General features: G+C 52.6%; 1 protein-coding gene across 6 annotated transcripts in view; it reads right to left on the minus strand.

Moving 5' to 3' along the window:
* Positions 1-14,691, minus strand: part of NPHP4 (nephrocystin 4) — a 110,477-nt gene that overhangs the window by 17,419 nt on the left and 78,367 nt on the right. For all 6 annotated transcript variants that reach the window (XM_047791230.1, XM_047791233.1, XM_047791232.1 and 3 more), the window contains 5 exons: positions 13,497-13,645; positions 13,177-13,368; positions 12,185-12,372; positions 4,501-4,661; positions 2,065-2,245 (listed from right to left, as the gene is read on the minus strand). In XM_047791230.1, coding sequence (XP_047647186.1) covers positions 2,065-2,245; positions 4,501-4,661; positions 12,185-12,372; positions 13,177-13,368; positions 13,497-13,645 — 871 coding nt within the window. The remainder of the gene's footprint in view (positions 1-2,064; positions 2,246-4,500; positions 4,662-12,184; positions 12,373-13,176; positions 13,369-13,496; positions 13,646-14,691) is intronic.

The raw sequence follows: 14,691 nt of genomic DNA on the forward strand, positions 1-14,691 counted from the left end.
GTACAGGGACAGCAGGGCTCCTGCGGGAACAACAGTCACACACACAACCAGGATGGCTGGCATAAAAGGCAGGAACACGGCTCTCGCGACTTCTGAAGGGTGAACCATCACTGGAAGCCACCAAAGAGGCTGTTGAGAGCACCACAAAGCTTGTCTGAGCAGATAGCCGCCAAGCACAGGGTCGGCCCTCCCCCTGGGAAGACTCCCAGGAGAGCGGGGTGCGGGTGGCCGGTGCCTGGACCTGCAGCCTCACATCTGAACAGAGGCTGTGAATGCAGAGGCACAGGGAGCCGTCCAGCCAGGTGCTGGCCTTGCGGGCGCCCACGGCCATCACCTGATCTGCTGGCCTGCGACTGCCCTTCGGGGCAGAACCACCAGTTTTATACAGAAATAAGAGCCACAACACTCCCCCTGCCACCCCAAACGCCACGTGTCCAGAGGAAAGCACAGCGTGGCCACGTCGCCCAAGTGTGTGGTGGGCGGCATCTGCCCCGTGTTAATCCCTGCCTTCCCCACCGGCTTCAGAGCCTCTCAGGCGGCGCGTCTCAGCCTCCTTCTCACGAGCTTATCTCTCTCTTGCAGGCAAAGTATGAAAATGACAATTTAAGATAACATATAATGGAGCTAATCTTTCTTCTGAAGATAAGATTTTAAAACCTGGAGTCACTGCACATTTGTGGGCTGGTGAATTAAATATAAAAATAACCAACACAATCTCGAAGGAGAAGAAGGCTTCTAGCAACTCCCTCGGTCGCTGGAGCTTTTGAATAATGTCTGCTTCTCACATGCGGCTCATTTATTTCCCCAGAACCTAATTGAGTTTTGCTGTTTCCATATTGTCTGTTTTCAAGGCGGCCTTGGATCCTACACTTGTAAACAAGCGAGCAGAAACCTCAAACCTGGCTTAATGAGCTGTGCACCGCACCCCCGCCCGTTCCGCCCCAGCCCTGCCTGCCGCCGCGCCACGCCGCGCCGTTGGCAGGGCGATGTGGCCCACGGGGCTCGAGGCTTGAAAATCAGGCTGGCTTTTAAGGAATGGAAAATTCCCCAGCACAATGACGGAGGTTTGCATCCCATCCCTCCAGACGTGGTTCCAGAAACCTCAGACGGCTCGGATCTGTCCTGCTTTCGATTTTCCCCAGAAGAATTCCGATCCTTCCGCAGTTCCCTTGAGGGAGATGAAGTGGGCTTGTCACTGGCCCCAAGGGCTCACACTGGCCCTTGGCCCCGAGGTGGGCACAGGCTGGCATGCCGGCCTCACGTCCCCTGTCCCATCAGGGGCCACAGTGGAGCCTCCGGAATGTCCAGACAGGACCGTCCCAGCCACACCCAGCCCGAGCTCCCTGGTGGTGGGCACGGAAGGAGGAGGATCGGGGCTTTCCTTGGCGTCTCTGGCCAGCGGCTCTTGGACACTGTTTGATAGAAGGTCAAAGTCCCAGGCTCTGACAAAGCGCGTCCCTCTGAGTCTCTATTCCCAAGCTGTGAGGAAGCTCAGAAACATTCCTCTTCTCGCCTCTGTGGGCTGAACCTCCAATGAAACTCTCTCCTGGAACCAGTTACTTTATTTGAGGATTGTCCCCGAGAGCCCCGTGGGCAGTAAACAAAGTATGGACAAGACCAAGACAGCTTGTTATCCCAAACCCAGAAATTAGCAACATCAAACAACTGGGGCCAGGCAGGCTTGGTGGCCAAGGGCAGCCTCCGGGTCAAGGGAAGGCTCAGTGGTCAAGAAAAGATGTTCCGTGGTCAAGGGCACGCGCCTAGTGATCAATGACAGATGCCTAGTGGTCAAGGATATTCTCAGTGGCCAAGGGGGCAGACTCAGGGGTCAAGGGCAGACTTGTGGGTCAAGGGCAGATGCTCAGTGAACAACGGATACTCAGTGGTCAAGGACAGATGCTCACGGTCAAGGGCAGACGTAGTGGTCAAACCAATGAAAGCTTTTCTGAATTCTTATGGCGTGATGATGCCACGATGTGACCACCGCCCTGAGGGGCTCCCGCCCCAAATGGGAAGAAGAGCGGTCGCCCAAGAAACCAGAGCAGAGCTGCCCAGGACTCTTACCCACATTGGCTAAGGTCAGGTGCAGCCGGCCCTTCACCACTGCGTGCACGTCAATGGGCTTGACGCTGCCAAACCGCGTCATGTCCCCGCTCGCCACCACGGCGTCCTGTTCGTACTCGGTCGCCACGACCTCAAGCTCATGCGAGACCTGCACGGCCGGCTGGCCTTGGCGGAGGAGGTGCTGCAGAGGAGAATGGACCAATGGGAGGGCGGCCGAGGCAGAGACCGTCTGCTTCCGAAAGCCCGCGCCCTTGACACCGGCCTTTCCCACAAACTCTCTAATTAAGTACAAGCAGACTCACCGCCCCCCCCACCCCCCGAGCACACCCCCAGGACACACAGAAAGGCCTGGCAGCCACCGTCATGGACCCCCTGGGGTGAGAGGATGCAGGGACAGAACACAGAATGGAGGGAGGGGTGCTGAGCAGGCCCAGCTCCACACCAGTGGGGTCCCTGGGGTCTCCACTGGACCCCTCAGGACGAAGACGCACCTCTGGACAGGGAAGGGGGCGGGGGACATGAGGCTGGGCTGGGAGCAGTGGGCTTCAGGGTGGCTGGAAGGTGGGCAGCGGGGTCTGAGGAGGGGCTGCGGGGTGGCTGGAACTGGGCCAAGAGCACCTCGGGGCCAGGCCCAGGCTGGTCAGAGCCGGCAGGGCAGACCGGTCGGCGTCAGGACCTTCCCGACCCCGCCTCTTCTCTGCCCATCAGGTTTGACCCTCACTTCTCTGCCAGGGAGGCCGCCGGGAAGGCTGGCGGACCAACCTCGGGCCAGTTGGGCCCCTTCTCCCCGGAGGCCCTGGGTAGGTCGCCGGGCCTCGACGGTGGCTGTCACACAAAAACAGGAGCCTGAGGCCAGATAAAGGTCCAGCTTCTGGAACTCATGCACCACCACTCCAGCCCTCTCCTGCTACCCACCCCTGGGGCAGATGCACCCACCCTCATGTCTCCTTAGCAGGTCTGGGGGCTTCCAGCTGCGGAGACTCCCCCCCTCCTCAGCAGCACTCGCCCACCAAACGCCAGCAAGTTCAAGGTATGGGAGCCTCGGTGGCCGGGCAGCGTGAAAACCCCTCCAGGGGTGCCTGGCCAACGCAAGAAGCAGGGCCCGGTGCCCAGGAGCGGAGATGCCAAGAAAGAGAAGGTATCGCTTTTTGCTGAGGAAAATGCAGGGGTTTAAAGCTAATACCCCGTCAAGGCAGGAGTACGAAGGCACCCCGCTCCGCTCCACATCTGCCCACCCCTGACTCAGAAATCTGAGTGGTGGCATCAGACCTGGGCAGAAAGCCTGGTGCCAGCGTGGCCCTGGGCCTCGGCTTCTCCACTGAGGATCAGGGCAGCCGACCTAAGGGCCGGTCCAGGCTGAGGACCCACAGGAGGGGCAACGGGAACCAGCAGCGACCCCTCCTTCCTCTTGCCTCCGTCACCTCCCCGCCTCTCCATCCATCCACTTTCAGCCAGGCCCTGCCCATGGCGGCTCAGGGCCCTGCTGGGGCTGGGACAGTCCTATTCCCCATTTCCAGACTCCAGGACATCACCGGCCAGTGTGGGAGGCAGACAGACAGACAGACCTTGATGACCCTGTGGGGCCCTGGGGACCAGGATGCGGAGTGAGAGCGCTCTGCCCTGGGGGGAGGGGCCAGGGCTGCCCCAGCCGGGGGTCCGAGGGAGGGAGCCGGGGGAGCAGGCGGCAGACGAGGAGCAGGGGTGATGGAACCAGCTCTGGCCCAGGCAGGGAAGCTGAGGGGGCCAGAGGCTGGAATCCAGGAAGACAGCCGCGTGGGTTAAAGAGACGGGGAGGAAGGCCAGCAATCCTGGCGCCGCAGGCATGGCGCTGTGTCCCCTCCCGAAGGCGGAGAGCAAAACTGCCGGGACTGCACCAGTGCCTGTGACCCCTCTGGAGTCCTGATCATGCAGCAGGAGAGGTCTGGGGACAAACCCCAGGAGGAATATGAATTAACACAGACCTAGCGTTCAGCACGTGAGGAACGGGAGCACGGCGAGAAGAAGAATTAGATTCTCATTCCACTTAGAATCAGGGAAGCCCAATTCACGAAACAGACCAGGCAGCAGAAACACATTCAGACCCCACTATCCATGCATCCCTCCTCCATCGTGAGGGCAGATCTGATGGACGGGCCAGGCCCTTGGGGGACAAGGTCGACCCGGAGCTGCTCTCAGGGAACCTCCACCCTCAGCGTCGCAGGGTCAGGAGGTGACATTACCCAGCAGGTCGCTTTCCAGGAGGAAGTGATAACTGAGCAGACAGGACCCAGTTAGGACTTCAGACCCTGGGAAAATCTCTCCTTTGGGGAAGGAGAGGACTCGGCCGGGTTTAGAATTTGTGAACCAAGCTGCCAGCCCACTGGACGATGCCCAGGAAGGGGCTGATGGTGGACACGGCTGTGCCACGGCCCCGCGGGAGGGACACGGAGGCACTACCTTCATGGGGACGGCGGCGGAGCCCACGAGGAGCAGGGAGTCTCCGTCCCACACGTCGACCTGCAGGGTCTGTGCGGCCAGGTAGCGGGTGAACCAGCGCTGCTCCCCGGGTCTCAGGAAGGCAGGGTCCACCACATACGTCCGCTGGAAGCCAGGAGACCCTGTTCAAAGAGGCCCCCCATGTGCCCAGAGAAATGGAATCCCTTGTCACCTGCACTCTTACAGCTACAGCTTAAGAAACACATTCCTCAAAAACATTATAAGATAGAACACTGTAAACCGACTATAACAGGAAACATTTAAAAATTTAAAAATAAACAAGTAAAACAAAATTTAAAAAGAATTATAAGATAACCAAGTTAATGAGGCGAGGAGGTGTGCTCAGGAGTGCATTTCTTTACAGTATTTACCAAAAAACACCTCCCCAAATAAGACTCAAGTTTGTCACCAAGTCCTGGTGACACAGTCTACGCTGGACAAAAATCAAGTCCCCTTACGGGCCCACCATGGAGGATGACCCTGAGTGCATGGGATTTAGGGAGAAATGTCATGTGCGTGTTCTGTCAGAACAGATATTCACACACGCACACATGCTGAACTCCATCTGAGACGGAGCTTGGAACAACACAGACCCCCCACCACCACCACCACGCCCGGCGGCCCTGAGGTTGCTCCTGGCATCAGGGTTCTCATGAAGGGAAGGGAGCCAGACTGTGGCCCCCGCCTTCACCTTTTCCAAGTGGCAGCATCGTTAACCTGAATTGGACGAGCATGTTACTGAAACCATGGGTCACTACTGAACCGTTAGTTAAAAGGCAGGAACATAGCAACGTGGGGGAAACGCATGCAGACAGCATTTCTGCCTTTCCATCAGCAACGCAGCAGGAGAGACGCGGCCCCACAAGCAGAACACTAACCCCGGGGGGAGGCCATGTGTACTCGGCTCCAGGCTCCAGACAGGCTGGGACCCTCCCCCACCTGCAGCTGCCTCACCCTGGGGTTGCCCACACAGCGGCCCCTCCACACACCTCAAGGTCAGGACAGAGGGGGACAGTGAAGTGGGTCAGGAAAGGACACCCCTCTGGGCACTGAGGGGGAATGGGGGGGTGCCTGGTGGGCCCAAAGGGACACAGAGTGAGGACCAGCTTCGAGGCCCTGCTCTGGCCACAGTGGGGGGGGAGGGCGCTGACAGGTGCACCTGCCAGGGTGGAGAAGGGTGAGCAGTCAGCACAAAGGCCATGAGAGAGGCTGGGAATGACGCCACCCATGCCAGGCCTGTCCCCAGTGTCACATCTCAAGAGAGCAGACCAAGTCACAGGGCCAGTGGAGGCCAAGGACACATGCTGCCCTGCCCCAGCCCCATCTGCCAGCTCTGAGAACTGAGTGGCCTGTGGCATCTGGTCAGTCTCATAACACCCACTTAGAGGTGAGAGCCCCAAGGCTGGCTCCTCAAGGTGCAGCAGGGACTGGAATGAGGACCAGGAAACATGGAAGGTCAAGTTCGAAGCACTGAGCCAGGGACTGAACCAACACCTCAGAACTGACCCAGGCCACGGCCATGACAACACTGGATCTTTAACCCACCGAGCCACAAGGGAACTCCAGTCTCATATAATTCTATATCAAAGGGAAAACACAATCAATACAGATTTTCTAGAATAATAATAATGAAAATACTGCTTATCAGAATTGCCAGGGATTTCCCTTGTGGTGCAGCAGGTTAAGGATCTGGCATTGTAACTGCAGCATCTCAGGTCACTGCTGTGGCACAAGTTGGATCCCTAGCGCAGGAATTTCCACCTGCCAAGAGTGTAGCCAGAAAAAAAATTTTTTCGAAAAAAAGAATCATCAAAACATAAAGCAGTAAACAAAGGAAAATTCATAGCCTTCAATACTTTATATCCATAAGAACAAAAGAAATACAATAAATGAACTGAGCAACTCAAACAAATTAGGAAAATAACAATAGAGAATACCATAAAGAAAGCAGAAGGGAGGTAATAATAAAAACAAATGCCCATTTTAATTTATTAGAAAACAAGAAAATAGCAAAACCTATTTGAAGTATCTTCACTTATGTGTCTTCAGAAGACAGGCAAGCAGAAATGAGCAGATGGAAAGACACGATAAACTAAACCAGCAAGAATGTCTGTGACAACCACACAAAAAAGAACATAACAGGAGTTCCCCAGTGGCTCAGCAGATTAAGGACCTGACATTGTCACTGCTATAGCACTGGTTCGATTCCCAGCCTGGGAACTACCACATGCCACTGGCACAGCCAAAAAATAAAATTAAAATAAATAAGTAAAATAAAATAAAATTTAACACCTCTGATCAAACAGCATGACCTTCGTATAGTGACAGACAGTTCTAATGAAGAGTCTGGTGACTACAGCCCACCCACCAACCCAGCTGTCAGCTAAGAATGGCTTTTACATTTTTTAAGGATTGTGAAAAACAAAAAGCAAAAAAAAGAAGAAGAAAATGATTACACAGAGATCATATGGGAACACAGAAAGTCTAAAATATTTATAACCTTACCCTTAACAGAATTCAGTTTGACAACCTCTGGTCTAATGGAACAAAAAAGAAAATCTAGAAATAAATCCAAGTAGTAAAAAAAAAAAAAAAAAAAACCCTTTAGTATACGATGATAAGAATGGCTCTCTAGGCACTGGGGGGAAAAGATTGACTTTTTAATAAACAGTCCTAGATCAACTGGATTGACATTTGGAAATAGATAAAACTGACCCCAACCTGCCATCACACAGCAGGATAAACTACATACAGATCAGAAATCTAAATGTAAAAAATGAAACCTACAAGTCCTAGAAGAAAACACACATAAGCCTCCTCATGAGCGAGGAGAGGAGAAACGCCTTTGCATCTAGGACTTAAGAATCTAGAAGCAGTAACAAGACCGGCACATTCGACTACAGGGAAGTCACTCCTTTATGGAGTAAAAGTCACCGTAAGCAAAGCAAAAAGACCAATGACAAAGGAGGAAACATATTAGCAATTTGTATCACAGGCAACAGCTAATCAACCTAATAGAGTTCCCAGAACAGATGAAAAACCTGATAGAAACATGGAAAAGGTATGAATAGAAGTTTGCAGATAAAGACGAAAGATGCTCAACTTCAGTCCTAGTAAAGAGAAAAGAGCCATCTCACATCCGTCAGATTGTAAACATCTGAAATTTAACCCATTTTGTGGGGGAGGCCGAAAGTTTGCAGGCACAGAAGGGAGGTGACAATGTTGTCCCCTGGCTGAAGCCTTTGGTCCTTGGGCCCCATAAACCCCCTGCCAGCAATCTGCCCGGGACACTCCTCCACACCCAGAAAACGCCTGCATCGTCTGAAAGAGCAGAACCCTGGAAAGACCCGAACGTCCATCTGTAGGATGATGGTTGAATCAACTGCAGGACACGAATTCAGCACAGTCTGATGAAGCTGCAAAAATCACGCAGTTTCCACACAGGGGGGAGCTCAGGATGGAAAGTTAACTGAAAAAAGCAGTTCCCATCGTGGCTCAGGGTAAGAAACCCGACTAGGATCCACGAGGATTCGGGTTCAACCCCTGGCCTCACTCAGTAGGTTTAGGATCTGGTATTGCGGTGTAAGTTACAGACGCTCAGATCCCGCACTGCTGTGGCTGCGGTGTAGGCCAGTGGCTACAGCTCTGATTGGACCCCTAGCCTGGAAACCTCCATGTGCCGTGGGAGCAGCCCTAAAAAGCAAAAAAAAAAAAAAAAAGAAAGAAAAAGAAATTCCACTGGATCCCGAGTTGCTGTGGCTGTGGCGTAAGGCCAGCAGCTGTAACTCCGATTGGACCCTTAGCCTGGGAACCTCCATATGCATCAGGTGCAGCCCTAAAAGGCAAAAGAAAAAAAACAGTAAAAATGTGTACCTGGTACCCTACCTGTTGAATAAGAAGAAATATACATATATAAATATACATAGGAGTTCCCACTGTGGTGCAGTGGGTTAAGAATCCAACTGCAGCGGCTCAGGTTGCTGTGGAGGCTCAGATTTGGTCCCCAGCCCAGTGCAGTGGGTTCAATCCCCGGCCCAGAAACTTCCATATGCCATGGGTGCAGCCATTAAAAAAAGAAAGAAAGAAGGTAAGAAAGAAAAATATGTATAAATATTTGCTTATTTTTAAAAACAAAACAAACAAAAACAATAGAAAGGGAATCGGGAAACTAGAAACTGTTGCCCGGAAGGCTGAGCAGGAGAGGGCTTCAGGGAGCCTCGAGGGCACATTCCAGGGCACGTGTATGTTCTGAGCCAGGTCAACATGCCAACACTTTAAATCAAAACACAAGAACGCAAACATAAAAGTGAAAACAGGAGTTCCGGTCATGGCGCAGTGGAAACAAATCCAATGAGGAACCATGAGGTTGCGGGTTTGATCCCTGGCCTCGCTCACTGGGTTGGGGATCCAGCGTTGCCATGAGCTGTGGTGTAGGTTGCAGACACGGCCCAGATCCCATGTTGCTGTGGCTGCGGTGTAGGCCGGTGGCTACAGCTCTGATTGGATCCCTAGCCTGGAAACCTCCATGTGCCATGGGAACAGCCCTAAAAAGCAAAAAAAAAAAGAAAAAAAAAAGAGAAAAGAAATCCCACTCACAACGTGGAACAACGAATGGTGTGGTGGAGGCAGCCGCCAGGCCCACAGGCCTCGGGTTCCACTGGAGCCGATGTGGCAGCTCCTTGGCAGAAGCCCACCGAGGGGTGTCCACAGGGGACATGGGAGTCACATCATGGACTCTGGGCACCAGCTCACAAACCTGGGGGGACGAGGGGGAAGCAGTGCCCCCACGAGAACCAGGAAGCAGTGGTCGGGGCTGCCCACCCTCTGCCAGAAGACGACATCCCCAGTGCCACCAAGAAAGGGCAACTGCATGGCGGAGCCAAGACCAAGGCCTTTCCTCTCCGCCCTTGACCCCCCGAGTCTCTGCTGCCGTCTCCAGCAAAACCAAATTCCGGTCCGTGGGAACATCATTTTGCTAAAGATAACTATTCAAGGCTGGAAATTGGCTTGTTTTTTAAGCTGGGTGGGTGTGGGGCCCATGCTTTTCAAATCTTTTTTATGCCCTGTTAACTCTCTGGATTCTTTATGAAGGTCACCAACCTTGATCCCTTCCTCACAGGCCACACAAAATCAGTTCTTTGCGGGAGTTCCCTGGTGGCCTGGCAGTTGAGGATCCAGCATTGTCCCTGGGTCACTGTTGTAAGGCTGGTTGGATTCCTGGCGCAGGAACTTTTGCACGCCATGGGAATAGCCAAAAATAATAACAAAATTTTTAAAAAATAAAGGGAAGACGGAAGCATTACTCTGTCTTCCATTATAAGCTGCACCTCAAGGTCACCAAATACTTGATAGAAGTTTCTCTCTAAGGAACCATTCCAGCTGACAAAGACATATTCTAGAAGCAAATGTCCCCACTGGGCAACCTTGGATGAAGTGATCAGTCCATGAGCAGCAGTCCCGACGGCCCCTGTTGGAGCATAAGAAGCCATCGGATGTCCCACTACTGCAGGGATGGGGACGCACTGACAGCTATAGAGAATCCTTGCCCTAAACAGAAAGCATGCAGCTAGCTCTAAGTGTCAGTGCACAGGAAAAACGGGATAGAGGAACATCACAAACGCCACCACTGGGCTGCAAAACCAGAGCCCAGAACGTGAGACACTCTAGGGGACCAGCAATGTGGCTATGTCAACAAATACAGTGAAAAAAACAACAACTGTGGCGCACAGCGACCTCTACTCGATGTTCTGTGACCACCTGTGTGGAACAGCTATGTGTCTATGTACGGCTGAACTGCTTTGCTGTACTGCAGAGATTAATACAGCATTGTAAAGCATCTATGCTAAAATTAAATTTTTCAAAACTTAACTCTACTTCAGTGGAGTTCCCATCATGGCCCAGTGGTTAACAAATCCGACTAGGAATCATGAGGTGGCTGGTTCAATCCCTGACCTTGCTCAGTGGGTTAAGGATCCGGCATTACCGATGAGGCTTGGATCCCGCGTTGCTGTGGCTCTGGCATAGGCCGGCGGCTACAGCTCTGATTCAACCCCTACCCTGGGACCCTCCATGTGCCGCAGGAGCAGCCCTAGAAAAGGCAAAAAGACCAAGAAACAAAAAATAAAAATAAAAATAACTCTACTTCAATAAACACTGAAGTTAAAATAAAAAAGGAGTTCCCATCGTGGCTCATTGGAAACGAATCTGACTAGTATCCATGAGGACACAGGTTCAACCTCTGACCTCACTCAGTGGGTTAAGGACCTGGCATTTCCGTGAGCCGTGGTGTAGGTCGCAGACATGGCTCGGTTCCCCCGTTGCTGTGGCTGTGATGTAGGCTGGTGTCTACAGCTCCGATTCGACCCCTAGCCTGGGAACCTCCATATGCCATGGATACAGCCCTAAAAAAAGACATCAGGATAAGAAATAAGCAAAAACAGACCTATAAAACAGCCAGAAAACAATGAACAAGATGGCAATAATGAATCCATCCCTATCGATAATTACTTTAACTGCAAATGAATTAAACTCTCCAATGAGTAGATAGAGAACGGCTTGATGGATTAAAATATACATATATATCCAACAATAAGCTGCTTTCAGGAGACTCGCTTTAGCCTTTGAAGACATACATAGACTAAGAGTGAAAGGGTGGGAAGGAAAAAAAAAAAAAAGCTTCAAGGAAACGGTGCCCCGCAGAGACAGTTAGTTATAGGGTCGTCCTTCCGTGTCCACAGGGAACTGGCGCCAGCAAGCCCCAAGGACACCGAAATCCAGAGGCCCTCGAGTGCCTTAGAGAAGAAGGCAGAGTATTTGCATATAAGCTACACACTCGTGCCAGTGAACTTAAATCACCCCTGGATTATTAAAGACCTAGACAAATGCAGGTGCTGTGCAAATAGCTACTGCCACACAGCAAATTAAAGTTTAACTTTACAGGGAAAGAGTGAAAAAAACACAGGCAGGAAGGTTTGGGCAACTACAGAGACTGAGGGTGACCTTACTGAGATCCTGATTTGAACAAACTATTAAAAATGAAGTTATTGAGGAAACATTAACCTTGGCTAGATATTCGATGATATTAAGTATTCTTCATTTTTGAGCAGGATAATAGCGTTGAGTTTGTTTTCCAAAAAAGACTGTTTACTTTCTTTCTTTTTTTTTTTTTTCTTTTTCTTTTTTATGGCTGCACCTGCGCCATATGGAAGCCATACGGGCCTCCACCACAGCCATGCCAGATCCAAGACGAATCTGTGACCTATGTCACAGCGTGTGGCAACACCAGATCCTTAACCCAGCAAGCAAGGCCAGGGATCGAACCCACATCCTCACAGACACAGTGTCAGGTTCTTAATCCGCTGAGCCAAAATGGGAACTCCTACTTCCTTAGATATGCATAAAGAAATACCTATAAAGAAAAGTATATAATGTCTGGGATTTGCTTCAAATAACCCAGGTGTGGGGAGGGATCTGGGTGTCGAAGTCACGGTACCCAGAGCTGAGGGGCACGAGCACCAATTCATCACCCTAGCCTCTCCCATTCCGTGTGTGTTTGACAGCGTTCATTGTCCGACATCTTTTAAATCATAAAACCCACAGACAGCGTGGCAGTGGGTCTCACGCTTGCCAGGTACGTGGCACTCACCCGCCTCGAAGGCACCGTCCTTGGGGATCGGGACGAGGATGTGGGACAGGGGGGCCGAGCTGGTCTCCCCCATCCCCTCCAGCTCCACCAGCTGCAGGCGCGGCGTGGTCTCAGGGGGGAAGCGGTAGAACTGGAATGTGAAGTACACGGTCTTCGGCCATGGGGCCGCCTGGCCTTCCTGGGATGCCCTGGATCCAATGACAGCTCTGAGTTAACGCCGTGTCCAGGCGGAGAACCTGGGCTTTCGTTACCCTCATGGGGAGAGAGCGGGTGGGAGGTCACCTCCTTCAGCCCTACTGTGACCTCAGGAAGCCTGCCGGGCATCCCCCCCCAACTTCGGACGTGGCCGGAGCACCCTGGTCTCAGAGTGCCACCAATACCCAAGGACCGGCCAACACACTGTCCATGGGAGGTTGTTTTGTTTTGTTTTGTTTTGTTTTTGTATGGCCACTCCCAGGCCAGGGGTCGATTCCAAGCCATAGCTATGGCAACGCCAGCTCCTTAACCCACCATGCCAGGCCAGGGGTCGAACCCACGTTGCCACAAAAACAACGCTGGCTCCTTAACCCACTATACCACAGTGAGAACTCCAAGTCCACATGTTTTTTTGTTGTTACTGTTTCATTGCTATTGTTGTTTTAGCTGTGCCTCTGGCATGTGGAAGTTCTCAGGCCAGGGATCAAACCCACATCAGAGCTATGACCCATGCCACGGCAGTGAGAACACCAGGTCCTTAACCTGCATGAGCCACCTGGGAACTCCCTGTCCATGTTTAATTAAGGACCACAGAAGATCGGTCCAGGCAGGTTGGACGACACTGGGTGGGTCCTAGCCAAACTGAACTAAAGACAGGGCACTTCTTAATCCAAGGTCTTCATCTTAAAGACCTGATTATAGAATCCTGCTAGGTTAGAACCACACAGACGTGCTTCTCAATGAAAGAAATGCAAAAGCCAGGTGAAGAGTAACAGACAAAATATATAAGAGGTTACCTGCTAAAGGCAAGAAACTGTAGCACTATCTCATTGCTTTGCAGACAGTCTGATTCTTCCTTCTGAGGGCTGAACTTCACGGGATCTGCAGGGTTCACGGCCTCAGCTGGTTGCTTGTTGGCGTCCAGAATCTCAGGGAAGCCAGCAGACTGCAGCAGCGCCAGGGCGGCTCTTGAGAGCTTCCCTCCAGAGCTGGATCAGAAAGCCTCCTGAGCCAGCCTTCGGGGAGGGTCAGCCCAGAGGCAGGACCCCATCTCCAGGAAGCCTGCCGTCTGGATCCCACAGCACTCGGCCAGGTGCCTCCCAGACCCAGGCCTCACCTCCTGGTCTGGGTTCCCACGACGATCGGGGCATGTACCGGCGTGAAAGGCAGCTCCTGCAACGGCTCAGCAGTGGACGTTCCCAGGCCCGAGGCCGTGTGGCTCAGGTCGGCTTCCAGGTGAGAGATCCTGCCCTCCAAGGGGAACTCCTGCCCAACAAAATAAGGCCCCCCAGTGAGGCCAGCCAGGATCCCAACCTGTCACCAAGGACACTGGGCCATGGGGCTCATCCATGAACTGCCTCAGTCACGAGGCAAAAGAAACACAGGGGGCTCAGCTGCCTTGCAATTCCAAGTGAGCGCTGAATAATTTTAGTATAAGTATATCCCACTCACTATCCGAGACATACTTATCCTTGAAAGTTATTGTTGATTGGAAATTCAAATTTACCTGGGCAGCCTGTATTTTATGTGAGCTGAAAAACAATGAGGAAGGAGTCATCGATTTTGTGAACAGGTCAGTAGCACACGGGACATTTGATGCCCGAGAAGGCAAGTTAATATCAAAACCACGTCTGCAGGACAGAAGATGAAACCGCCTCCAACAGCACACAACAGACCAGAGAACAGGGCCGCTGCGCATGTGCAGATGCTCCCCTGTCGCCACGTCACCCGCGTGCTCTAGGCGTTCCCCTGCCCCCGCCTCCCACGTCCCTCCCAAGTGGAAGACGACCATCTAAGTGAAGGGCTTGATGGGCCCAGGATGCTCGCCTCTCAAGCTTCCCGGGGGCCCATGTGACAGGGGACAAGGAACACGGCCCCAGCACCAGTGAGAAGAGACGCAAGCTAACTACCCGCGCCCCGACTTTATTTTAGAATAAGGCATCTCACAGCACCGCGAGGGTTTTCAAATAAGTAATTATATGGAGCCCTTCTTCCTCGACAGGCTTTCAGGGCAAGACTGAAGGTGAGCCAGCAAGCTTGAGGTGAACCCCAAGGTCAGGAGGAAAGAGACTTCTTTTAGCCCATTAGCTTCAAGATGCTCTGACAGCAAGGCGAGCATCCTAGGCGGGAGCTGGCAGCTTGGCTTGACCGCTACTCACGTCCTCGGGGAAAATTCCCTTTTCCTCCTGTGGTCAGAGGCCAGGGGGCCTTTAACCGTGTCTTTTCGAGCAGAGCAAAAGCCTCGGTCAAGCACCGGGCAGGAAGAGCTCCCAGACCAAACGCCCACTGGGCACCAAGACAGGATGGTGGCA

The sequence above is a fragment of the Phacochoerus africanus genome, chromosome 8, assembly GCF_016906955.1.
Source record: "Phacochoerus africanus isolate WHEZ1 chromosome 8, ROS_Pafr_v1, whole genome shotgun sequence".
NCBI classification, from domain to species: Eukaryota; Metazoa; Chordata; class Mammalia; order Artiodactyla; family Suidae; genus Phacochoerus; species Phacochoerus africanus.